This window comes from Cyprinodon variegatus, unplaced genomic scaffold, assembly GCF_000732505.1.
Source record: "Cyprinodon variegatus isolate N-32 unplaced genomic scaffold, C_variegatus-1.0 Scaffold55, whole genome shotgun sequence".
NCBI lineage: Eukaryota > Metazoa > Chordata > Actinopteri > Cyprinodontiformes > Cyprinodontidae > Cyprinodon > Cyprinodon variegatus.
In genome coordinates, this window is record NW_015150508.1 from 1,550,375 (window position 1) to 1,562,481 (window position 12,107).

At 36.5% G+C, this 12,107-nt stretch overlaps 1 protein-coding gene and 1 long non-coding RNA gene across 2 annotated transcripts; both read right to left on the minus strand.

Annotated features, from left to right (window-relative positions):
- Nucleotides 1-1,079: 1,079 nt before the first annotated feature.
- LOC107082524 (interleukin-1 receptor-like 1) lies at nt 1,080-7,921 on the minus strand. The gene is made up of 10 exons (XM_015371248.1): nt 7,851-7,921; nt 4,810-5,059; nt 4,251-4,437; nt 3,993-4,128; nt 3,840-3,911; nt 3,616-3,748; nt 3,366-3,508; nt 3,124-3,276; nt 1,881-2,033; nt 1,080-1,808 (listed from the first exon to the last, which is right to left on the minus strand). The coding sequence occupies exons 1-10, from the start codon at nt 7,900-7,902 to the stop codon at nt 1,474-1,476; spliced, it is 1,614 nt and encodes a 537-aa protein (XP_015226734.1). The 5' UTR covers nt 7,903-7,921; the 3' UTR covers nt 1,080-1,473.
- A 2,527-nt stretch (nt 7,922-10,448) lies between these two features.
- Nucleotides 10,449-10,856, minus strand: LOC107082529. The gene is made up of 3 exons (XR_001481139.1): nt 10,721-10,856; nt 10,568-10,639; nt 10,449-10,476 (listed from the first exon to the last, which is right to left on the minus strand). It is a non-coding gene; the product is annotated as an uncharacterized LOC107082529 (long non-coding RNA).
- Between the last annotated feature and the right edge of the window lie 1,251 nt (nt 10,857-12,107).

Genomic DNA, 12,107 nt, shown 5'->3' on the forward strand with positions numbered 1-12,107 from the left:
TTGCCCCCTGTTCCCCTCTTGTGTCAGTCTCCTTTTCCTAGCTCCCTTCCAGACTCCTCAGTTCACACCTGCTCCCAATCTGCTGATTAGCCTGGTCTTTGTTTCTCTCTCCCAGATATGCACCTCCTTTTCATTCATTGTTGCTGGTTTGTCGTCATTTCTTTCCCCCTTGTTGTGAGTATTCCTAGGTTTCAGTATTTTTTGATTTTGTGGATTTATGTTTTTGGATTTTTGCTTCTGTTACCCTTTTTGTGTTAAATCTGCAAGTGCCCACCTTCAACTTCAGTCTCTGCATTTGGGTTCTCCTTTAAACCTCCACCCTACTGTGACAACTTCATCTACTTTGATTACTACACCACTAATAGTAATAAAAATTAAAATTAAATTAATAATCATGAATAAAAATTAACAATAATAATAAATACTTGAAACAATAATTTTTATAACATCTGTATATAGCATTTTGATAATACCCAAAGATTTCTAGTCCAAGATCAAAATGTTTTAATCTTTCAGGCAAGAAAATATTTACACATGGCCCACGGTTATGTATCAAAAGGGTTGTAATGCAACAGAGTGAAAAATATCCATCATGAAATAGTGAAAAATAGGCAGCAGTATTATCTGAAGAGGATAATTAATTTTGTTGAGAAAAAACAAGCATACATTTATTCAGTCATGCAAAATGCTATCCAGTCTTATGTGCTCCCTGACTCAATAATGCTGTTTCACTTTTGCACACTCTGAATTGGTTTTGCTGGTTCTAAGCGGATCTTGCTAATTTTCCTCTTGTTCCTGTGTAAATAACATGTTATTACTAATTCTACTCTCCCGGACAAGATTCCCATAGATCAGGGGTCATCAACATGGTGCCCATAGGCAAGGTGCCCTCAGGGGCCTCATGGAATGCCTACAACATCTTCTTAAAACAGCACAAATCAGCAGTGGGCTGAGATGGAAATTTCTATTTTGTCCTTCGTTTTCAATAATTTATAAAACGTTTTATAATTTAACTCTTTAAGAGTATTTGAGCATTTGTTGAAATTTCAAATGACAATATACAAAAAAGATTTGGAGTTAAAAAACAATACAAATATTGTGTATGAAGTTGAGGTAGCTCCACTGTCCAGTTCAGTCTTTTTTATCAGAAACGACTGTGGCATCCCCCCAGTACAGCTTTCCCCCCCTGTATAGTCCAATAGTGACAGTGCTTAGATCAAATAATTCAATCAATTGAAAAAATTGCTCATCTAAATGGCTTTTATAAGAATGTTGTGTATCGGGGTGGACTTGATAAAAGCTGGACAGCATTTTATGCTGAGCTTGACCAACATAATTTTCTTATAGTTCAAGTCCTTCATTAGATCATTTGAAGAAAAAAGATAAGCATGATGTTACCATATTCAAATTGCACCAATTAGTAGGAATTAATTATTTGCAGTATAAACTGGTTAGATAAAATCTGGTTTCAATTTAGCACTCTTGAGGTAAAAGTTGCATTTTTGGTACTTGCTGTGGGGCTGATAAGTGATAACGTAGCTGCTTCCAGAAGTGAGAGGAGGATGACCTCCCTTTCCAGGTGACACTATCTCCCTCCTTACTGAGAAGCTGTAAAGCCTCTTGAAAAGAGCCTGATGTGGACGCCTCTGCCTCCCCCGTGTTTATAAAAATCAAGTGAGTCTTCTGCTCCACAAGGAAAGCATGAATAGCACTTAGCACGTTGTTTCCTGGTTCAGGATCTGGTAAGCTGGGAACAAGAATCACAGCTCGGCTCTGCTCTACACATTCTAAAACAGCATCAGCTACAGCTGCAAAGAGCAGAGCAAAGAGTTAATATCACATTAGTCCTATTGAACATGCCTGATTTTGTATAAACTCACCTTGACCAGGTAAAACATCTCGATCATAAAGACAGAGACTGTAACCAAACTGATCTTCCAAAGTATTTATCAGGTATTTTATGTCGTCTTCATTCAGTCCTCCATCAAAGCTGCTTTTGTAACACATTAAAAATGCGTCATAGCTTTTTCCATCTAAACAGAAAAAAAGTTACTTCTGTAAAGCCAATCAAACAATTATTTAGGTACACATTAACATGCAATACCACCTGAATAAATGAAATTTAAGCTTTATCAGAGACTTGCTGGTTCTCCTTTGCTTTTGTCATTCACATCTTTCCAAAACTTTCCCCTTTGTTTTGAAAGCTGTGTTAAAAGTTAAACATTTTCGGCCAACTAGCAACAAATTTGTGCTGCTGATAAAAGTAATGCACAAGTAAAATTTACGAATCAGCCTAGAGTAGGGCAGGACAATAATTTAATATCCATATCACAATACAATTATTTTCTATAACAGTTATATTACGCTAAATGCCTTTTTGGCATTTCAAAATACTGTAACAATCTATGACTACAGAGTTTACAACAAATTGGCTACATGAGCAATGATGTTCACTTCAGACATGGAGCCTGTGATTACAGCTGTAGGCTGTGCACAGCAATATACTACGTTTTTTCACAAAAAGGTGGAGAAGCATCCCTGTACCCTGCAACGGCTGTCCTAGCAAATGTCTCCAATTTAAGCATCTGATAAATTATGTGTAAAACGTGTAACAAGATGCTCATAAGAAAAAGCTGGTTGCACAGCTTATAGTCGGAGGAGAAGAGCAGAACATGGAGCACAGCCTTTACATATAAGAAGAGCCAAGCTTGTCATCCCTGACAGTGAACTGTCCAGGAAAATTATTGGCTGAGTTAGCTGATGAATTTAGCTTTAACTAAGCTAATTTTTGTTGTTTTAAAGGTTTTGTTTGTGCTTGGAAGAGTAAACTTGTGTTGTCAAAATTTGCTGTGCTGTAAAAAAAACCAGGCCTGAAATCTGTATTGGTAACCCAAAATGTAAAGTGCAAACTAAACCAAACTTTCACTAATAAACAAGAATATAATTAAAGATTAGGGTAAGTGGCATCAGTGAGAGAAAGAGAGAAATCTCAACAGGATTTCCAAAAGAAAAACATAAATTGCTGCCCCCCTTTGAGACTTTGGGTATATTTTTCAACCCGGTGTAGATACATTTAGCTGAAAACCTTGCAGAAATGTACTATTTCATGGAAGAAAGACTGACCTGAGGTGTAACTCTGGCATCCTTTGAAACCAAATTTGTCTCTCAGGAAAAGCGTGACATCGATTCTAAACTTCACATATGTAACAACGGTCACAGTGATCAACACCACGATGCAGACTGTGCACATAGTTAGGATGAAGTATGAGGGTCCGACTGCAGAGGAACAATTGACAACAGCAAAATATTACAGCAATATCACACATTTTATGAGGTAAAATAAATTTTGTTTTAAATTTTCTCACCTTTTTTTTTTAGGGTGATCGTGACAAACTGGCTGAATGCAACACTTTCAAGTTTACAGCTAAAATTTGTATGCAGATCTTCCTCCAATACTTCTCTGAAGACTAAAGATGCATTCATATGACGGATTTCTGATTTATCTTCACTGATATACCAAAAATAAAAGCACAGAAAATTGTGGACATGGATAAGCCAGTATTGTGTCTGTGTAATAATATTGGCTACATTCAAAAATGCAAATTTTGCTCTTACCACGTATTATTGTAGAAAACCCGAAACTTATTGTTATCGTCAGTTGTTTCAACAAAGTCGTATTCTCTAAACCAGAGCAGTGAATCGTCACAGGAACCTATGACAGCTCTACAACTAATCACCACTGTTGCACCTTAAAAAAAAAAGTTAAAATCAGAATCAAACATAATCCGTTTAAATTTGAATGTCTTTTGCTCAATGCTGCAGTCAAAAAAGAAACTCACCAAGTTCTACTTCAAACACTTGACCGTCCCTTGGTACTTTGATTCCAAGGGTGAGCTGATTCTTTACTGCAACTAAAAAATGCACAAGTTTTGTTTGCATAGCCAGCTCTCGATTAACTTAAACATAAAAAGATAAAAAGACGGTGGTCTTACCTGGGACAGAAAGTACTTCTCTGAAGGAGGCATTGTATACTTGACCAAAATACAAGAATGAAAGGGTGCAGCGGTAGACTCCAATTTCCTGTAATTCTTCACTCAGGTTGTTATATGTTCTATGCTCTACGTTCTCCTGGAAAAGAAGCCATTTTAAAATCAAAGTGTTTCTATATTTCAAAATTCAAAAGCTAGAAAAGCTCTAAAATCTTCAGATTCATGTTATTATCAGATCATAACTGCTGCAGATTTTAATACCTTGTTCCATTTGGGTTCATAGCTGGTTATATCAGGAATACCCTCAGCAATTATTTTTTTTTCATCACAGCTCGGTTCACATTTTTCTATTGTGGGACATATTTGACTGTATGTGTTCCTGAAGTTACATTCCTGGGATTGTTTTGAGCATACTGTTAGGTTGAACCACATCTGGCTGATGGCACCACTGCAAATCCGAAATGAAAGATGAACATAGCATGAAAATCCTGATACAAATATGTTTCTCTTTCCTTAAAGGTTCCTTAAAGAAGATTTTTTTTTTACAAAATGAAACCAGGTGAAACTAAAACTTTTCCACTTAAAGAGTTCTGGCTAGAGCCTATTGAGAGATGAAAAAAATTTTTTTGCATTTTTTTTTTTTTTATTGTAAATGCAACTTTGATATAATTACAGTACTGCTTTAAGCTGGTCAATTTGACAGTTAAAGACATGTTTTAAAGTCTCTATTCTTTAGTTAATGATTAATCGATTACTAAATTAGTTGACGATTATTTTTTATAACAAATTAAACACAATTAAATCGGAAATCTGACTGTACCTTGAAGGACTGCATGAGTAATTCCCTTGGTGGTTTACAGACGCATTGAGAATCACAAGGTGTGTCTGAAAAAAAATCAAACCAAGCTTCTGCTGCTCAGATGTTGACATGTTGCTGTACAGAAGCGTCTTCTGGTCATTCTCCTTTTTCCAGAGAATAACAGTAGCATCATAATTGCACACTCCGCAATTCAGTGTCACTAGCTCCCCGACATTGACATATATCTTACTGGGTGTCACTGGACAAACACCTGCAAAAAGAGTGAAACAATTTTATTTACAGTTTTTTTTGTTAGTTTCTTTACTCAATGCTTGTTATTTTTCTGATTTATGCCCCTTGTTCTATGGTTATGTCATATGCCATTCTGTTCAAGGCAGTGAGAATGCAGTCCTAGTCTGCCAATACTGAGTCCATCCTCTCATCTTCCATCACCATCTGGTACACTGCTGCTATAACCTGGGACAAGAGCAGGCAGCTGAATATTATTGGCTCAGCAGAGAGAAGATGACTGGCTGCAATCTTCCTTCTCTTCAGGAACGGTAGTTCAAGAACTCAGAGGTAATTTGTTAAGATTACAGCTCACTCCTTCTCCCTGGAAACAGGCTGTTTCAGACTCTCCTCTTTGGCTTTACACTGCGGTCCATCAAGTTAAGAGCACCTCACAACAAAAACTGCTTTTTTCCATCTGCCAAAATAAACAAAAGTCAAACATCTCAGGGCATGGGTTAATCTGATTTTATACTGTTGTTGATGTTTAACAGCTGTCATGGTGGTCTTCAGAAATAACCTTTAGTTGTTTTTTCAACTTAAATACATCCATATGTGTTTATATTAGCTGTATGTTTACTCGTCTGTGTCCAACACCTCATCCCCAGGACAAAGAGTCAGGCTTTTAAGAAACGTTTAAACAAATTTAAGAGCATGGTTAATTTAATTCCATAAATTTAGTGTTTGTTTTTTTTTCTGTCCTTTGCTCTTTTAGGATACTTTTAAGTATTTTCTTGATAATTTTGATGCCTCTTTTTAGCGCAAAGTTTTAGAATAAGACTCATTTCCTAATATCATTAGTACATTTTTATCAGTCAATCAATAAATCAGCCAATAGGTAACACCCAAGACCATGGTCTCGGATTTTGAGGCACTGATCCTCACACTGGGCTGCAAACAGCTCCAGTGAGAGCTATAGACCACGCCCTGATGAAGCCAATAGAACCACATCATCTGTGAATAACAGAGACGTGATCCTAAGGCCACCAAATCGGATACCCTTAACATCTTGGCTGCGCCTACAGATTCTGTCCTTAAAAGTTATGAACAGAATCGGTGACAAAGGGCAACCTTGGCTGAAGTATATTTACAATTAAAGGAGAAATTTGTTCAGCTAATCAAACCCCTGTTTGTCATTGGCTGCCTCCAACACATTTCAGTTTAGTGGGAAGTCATTTAACACAACCTATGTCAGATTTGACAAAAAACCTGAGAGTAAAATCAGGCAAAAAAATCTTAAAGTGGCAACAATCTCTCCCATGTACTTCCTTGTTCATAACAAGCCAGCTATAGCCTTGATAAATTGTCGAGGGGCTTGACCTCAGTTTAGACCTTTAAAAAATAACAAGGAACTTGAGGGAACATATATGATCATTTACTCAAGATATAGATCATTATCTTATCTTATTAACTTCTTATTATGTCCGGACATGAGAAAAGTAAGTAAAGCCACATTTCTTTTGAACTATTTTGACTTTAATCCACAGCTTATAGTTTTATATTTTTAAATGTCAACATTTCTAACTTCCTGTGGCAGTAGGTATTGGTGCAATACTAGCTTTAAAATGGGTAGTAGAATAGCTTTTCTGTGACACTTTTTATAAAGCTGTTATTTTTAGTTCATCAAACACAATTTCTGTAAATATAATCTGCAATCTTTCCTTTTTTTTGTCATGAAACTAGCATTTGAGTATAAATTGTCTATTGAATCAATTGTACAACCAGTACATGTAACTATTGATATGATCTTCGTTTTCTACAAGAACAACATCAACAAGGTAAGACAGACATTCTTGTTCTTTTCAGACACTTATTCGTTTTGGCTTAGAATGACTTTTGTTTGGGCAAAAGTTTGTTGGCAAAACAGAAAATAATTATCTTAGTCTCAAAAGTGGCAATGAAGTTGAAAATAAACAGAGTAAAGATGAAAAATGTCATTAATACAGCATCTTGATGGCCCTTCTGTGCTCATATAGCAGGCTACATAGCAAAAATAGTAACACATTAAGGATTAAAGAACTAAAAGAACTATCTGACTAATTTTCTAATCTGTTTTTTTTTTTTCCTACAATGGTTTCATAAGCTTGAAGCAAGCAATAATAAGACTGCCTCATGATGGCAGTTTTGTCAGCTACGCTGTCCTTGGCAAGTGTCCTTAGAGGAAGTTGGGGCTTAACCACATCCTGATTTCTACGAAGGGTCACGTTACTGAAAGTACTTATATCTTATGAAACTTGCAGAATTTTCCTTACAGATCTAAAGACCTCTCAAATTATTTGCAAAGACGTTGCTAAAGATATCAAAAATAGATGTCAAATATGTGTCAAAAATTTTTAGGCAGCTTTTCAAGACTTTAAAAGGCATCGAACTAAGGTGCTTGTAAATAATATTTCTACTGTTACTATTACCTCTCATTATATATATTTGAATAAAGAATATTAATTATCATGTGAATGATAACAGAAATCTATCACATAAGATATATAACCATGCACTAATGATATGACTGCAATTAATTATTTTATCTTCATATTTGAATTCTTTACATGAATCTATTAATGTTTTTTTGCCGCTCATCTCCAAGTGTCTTCATTCCTTACAGTAAAGAACTTCATTTATCTGTGCAATAATCACAGCACTTTAGGTAGTTTTTTTGTTTTCAAGTCTTGTTTATGGTGTACTCTTATGTATCACATGATACAAAGTCATTCCACACATAACCCTCAATTTTAATAGTGAGTGTGAGTAAACAAACAAAGGCATCACTAACTTACCAGTAAAAAGGAAGAAAAGAAGAAGGATCATTCTGATGGTGTCCAGCAGCATTGTTAGTGAACAGTCTGCCTCCTGCCTTCCTCTCTCCCAAAGAGTAAATACCAATGTCCTTAATGACTGAGAGTTGAAGTGAAACTTGAAGACGAACACCACCCTGTTACTTATTTTCTAGAACCACACACAATTCTTTCTCTTCTTCAAACTATTTAAAGAAATGTCCTAATCTTCTGAGAACCTGGTCATTTGATATGCACTACTCTTTCATTCCCCCATTTACTGTATGCTAACATCATTGGAAAACAGGAAAATATCATTAGATGATCCACTTAATTCTCTTGTATGCAGGACAAGGTACAGTGTCATACTCTAACTATGGTACGGTCTTCTCACCTGTTTTAAGCTGTGTAGTAAGCCATCAGGTGCTGAGTTATTTAGATTCTGAAAAAGTGGCGCATAAGCTTTTCCAATTATGTCAAACTTGTGAAAATAAAAACCCAAAACAATTTCAATGTTGGCAATCTGCACAGAGCATTAAGGAGAATAACATCTTGGTCAGACTGAAACAAGATTGGTGGCGACTGTAATTCAGCCGTAGCTCTTGGACTCTCTGAAAAGCATCATGACTTGCTTGGTCTAATCCAGGTGCTCTATTAAAACTGGCAAGAGGCAGATGGAAGCCCTCTATATTAGATGATGTGGTTGTAATGAGACAGAGACTGGATCCAAATAAACCAAGACAGGTTGGTGACATTTTGATTGGTTTATTGAAAGGGTTAATCTGAAAGCGGGGCTGAATCTGTCTGGGCAAACAGGCTGCAGGTAGACAGGTGGGCAGATTAAGGGAGGTTTACCAGTTAGATCCAGGAGGCAGGCAGTTTAGCTTAGCTTTTCCGAGTCAGAAATCCAGAGAGAGGGGAGCAGGATGGCAGAACGACACAGAGATCCGGGGATCCAGAGGCAGAGCAGAGAGGGTAATCAGGCAGGCAGAATCATACAGGGGTCAGGCAGGCTCGGAGTCAGGAGGCAGATCGGGTCAGAAACAGATAGGTTGTCAGGTACTCCTTTAGATGCTGGACTATTCGTAGCGGGTTGGCTCGAGATAATTTGGCACAGAGGACTGATCTGATGGGGTTTTTAAAGTGCTGGAAACAGGTGACTCCGGTCAAAGCTGATTGCAGACGGGTGGTGCAGAGAAGGTGTATGGACTGAGTGATCAGGCCAGAATCAGTGCAAAAACCATAGTGAAAGAAACAGGAGTGTAGCTTATCGCCTGTCTTGCAACTTTCTGGTTATATGTCAGGTGAGCATCAGCACTGGATTGTAGCAACTTTGTTGCTGGAATTGCATTAAGTGTGAAAACAGCATAACCATTTAGTAGCCTCGTATTTCCCTCATACCAGCCGCTCATTTGTGGACACCTTACAAAAGCGGCCACCAGCCAAACAAAGACAGTATAAGAAATTAACCAGTTGGGCTTACCCTTCCCTGAGATGCAAATATCAGTATAGCATTACTACATTATGACCTGAGGAGGTGCTTTTACTGATTGATCGCCGTAGGCTGCAATGACGAAATCATTATTTAAACCATGGAGTGGTTTCATTATTTCTTTTTTCAAACTTGCATAATTTGCAGTAAAACAAAAATGACCCTTTTTGCTCCCAAATTTTTAGTTCTGGTTTTCTGTTTATCACACATTTCTTTATTCCTGCTTTGTTCATATGCCAACTTTAATAAAAGTATAAGAGCAACACCTGTTCTTCTAGACGTGACTGTCAGAGCCATAAAAAAATAATTGAATAGATTTATTTCGTACCAATCCTTTTGTCTTATTTTTTTTTTTTTTGCCATTGACAGTAATGAGGTAATGCCCAGATTGATACACCTTTTATTTAATTTAAGTCTGATTTCCTGCAATGCGTTATAGTAAAATGTTTAGGCTCAATCTAAATACCTCAAATTATCAACAATACACAGTTGAAGTGCGCCCACAGGAAACATGCTATACGAATAGGTTTGGTAGTTAAGAAGGAGTCAGGACAAGAACGAAGTATGTTTCCGAATATCAATACATTTAGCATAAGGATGAATTTAACAATACATTATTTTTAACTCTCCTGTAACTCTGATGTTCTTTTCTCTAAGGCTGTAGTACCAATTTGACAAGCATCATCCCCGTGTGTGTCCCCGTCTTAGAAATTGCCCTCTTTTAAATCTTGAAATAACTTTCGACTTGATGTAGAATAAAAGTACTGATGTTGTCTGCCGCCGTCTTTATATATAAAACACATATATTTAAAATATATGCAGAATATTTTTTGTAGCTCAGTGGTTTTCTTCCACCTTTCACAACAGACACCTTAATTGTAGAAGTGACAAAAAAAAAAACCTTAACACTATAACATGCAGAAAATATATTAGATTTATTTGCGATAAAAATGAACAAACACACACATAAAGGTACATTTCAACAAAAAATTCTTAAAAAAAAAACAACTCATACACTTTATAGATTATTTATATAAAAAGTGACACCATTTTTTTCTAAAATTTGGATTCTAACATGGATGTAACTTNCGTCACAGGAACCTATGACAGCTCTACAACTAATCACCACTGTTGCACCTTAAAAAAAAAAGTTAAAATCAGAATCAAACATAATCCGTTTAAATTTGAATGTCTTTTGCTCAATGCTGCAGTCAAAAAAGAAACTCACCAAGTTCTACTTCAAACACTTGACCGTCCCTTGGTACTTTGATTCCAAGGGTGAGCTGATTCTTTACTGCAACTAAAAAATGCACAAGTTTTGTTTGCATAGCCAGCTCTCGATTAACTTAAACATAAAAAGATAAAAAGACGGTGGTCTTACCTGGGACAGAAAGTACTTCTCTGAAGGAGGCATTGTATACTTGACCAAAATACAAGAATGAAAGGGTGCAGCGGTAGACTCCAATTTCCTGTAATTCTTCACTCAGGTTGTTATATGTTCTATGCTCTACATTCTCCTGGCAAAGAAGCAACAATTTAAAAATCAAAGTGTTTCTATATTTCAAAATTCAAAAGCTAGAAAAGCTCCAAAATATTCAGATTCATGTCATTATCAGATCATAACTGCTGCAGATTTTTAATACCTTGTGCCATTTGGGTTCATAGCTGGTTATATCAGGAATACCCTCAGCAATAATTTTTTTTTCATCGCAGCTCGGTTCACAGTTTTCTATTGTGGTACATCTCTGACTGTACGTGTTCTTGAGGTTACAATCCTGGGATTGTTTTGAGCATACTGTTAGGTTGAACCACATCTGGCTGCTGGCACCACTGCAAATCAGCAATGAAAGATGGACATAGCATGAGAATCCTAATCCATGTTTCTCTTTGTTTGAAACCGTACAAATAGTGAAGATTGCAATCTTTAAAAAAAAAAAAAAAAAAAAAAAAAAAAAAAAAATATATATAAACATATAATGAAGGAAGAAGTGGTTGATTTGTGTGCGGCAAAAATACACAAATAATCTCCAGTTTTTAGTTGTGTTTTAGAAGAATAAATGACTAATATGAATTTTGAAATACATTTTCATGAATATTTTGACACTTTATATCAAAATAAAACAATATTAAAAAATATGCTATGTGCAGCAGCACATATGTTGTATTTGCAGTACAAACTGATCAGCTACAATCTGCTATCTTTTTGGGGTAAAAGTTGCATTTTTGGTACTTGCTGTGGGGCCGGTAAGTGATAACGTAGCTGCTTCCAGAAATGAGAGGAGGATGGCCTCCCCTTCCAGGTGACACTATCTCCAATCTTACTCAGAAGCTCCAACGCCTCTTGAAAAGAGCCTGATGTGGACGCCTCTGTCTGCTCCGAGTTTATAATAATCAAGTGAGTCTTCTGCTCCACAAGGGAAGCGTGAATAGCACTTAGCACTCCGTTTCCTGGTTCAGGATCTGGTAAGCTGGGAACAAGAATCACAGCTCGGCTCTGCTCTACACATTCTAAAACAGCATCAGCTACAGCTGCAAAGAGCAGAGCAAAGAGTTAATATCACATTAGTCCAATTGAACATGCCTGGTTTTGTATAAACTCACCTTGACCAGGTAAAACATCTCGATCATAAAGACAGAGACTGTAACCAAACTGATCTTCCAAAGTATTTATCAGGTATTTTATGTCGTCTTCATTCAGTCCTCCATCAAAGCTGCTTTTGTAACACATTAAAAATGCGTCATAGCTTTTTCCATCTAAACAGAAAAAA

What these genes read in the sequence shown, in the direction of transcription:
- LOC107082524 (XM_015371248.1), bottom strand. Translation starts at nt 7,902, where the DNA reads ATGCTGCTGGACACCATCAGAATGATCCTTCTTCTTTTCTTCCTTTTT. An exon ending in GTTTTCTACAATAATACGTG is followed by an intron (nt 3,509 to 3,615) that starts GTAAGAGCAAAA and finishes TTGGTATATCAG; the next exon opens with TGAAGATAAATCAGAAATCC. An exon ending in ATGCCAGAGTTACACCTCAG is followed by an intron (nt 2,034 to 3,123) that starts GTCAGTCTTTCT and finishes TTTTCTGTTTAG; the next exon opens with ATGGAAAAAGCTATGACGCA.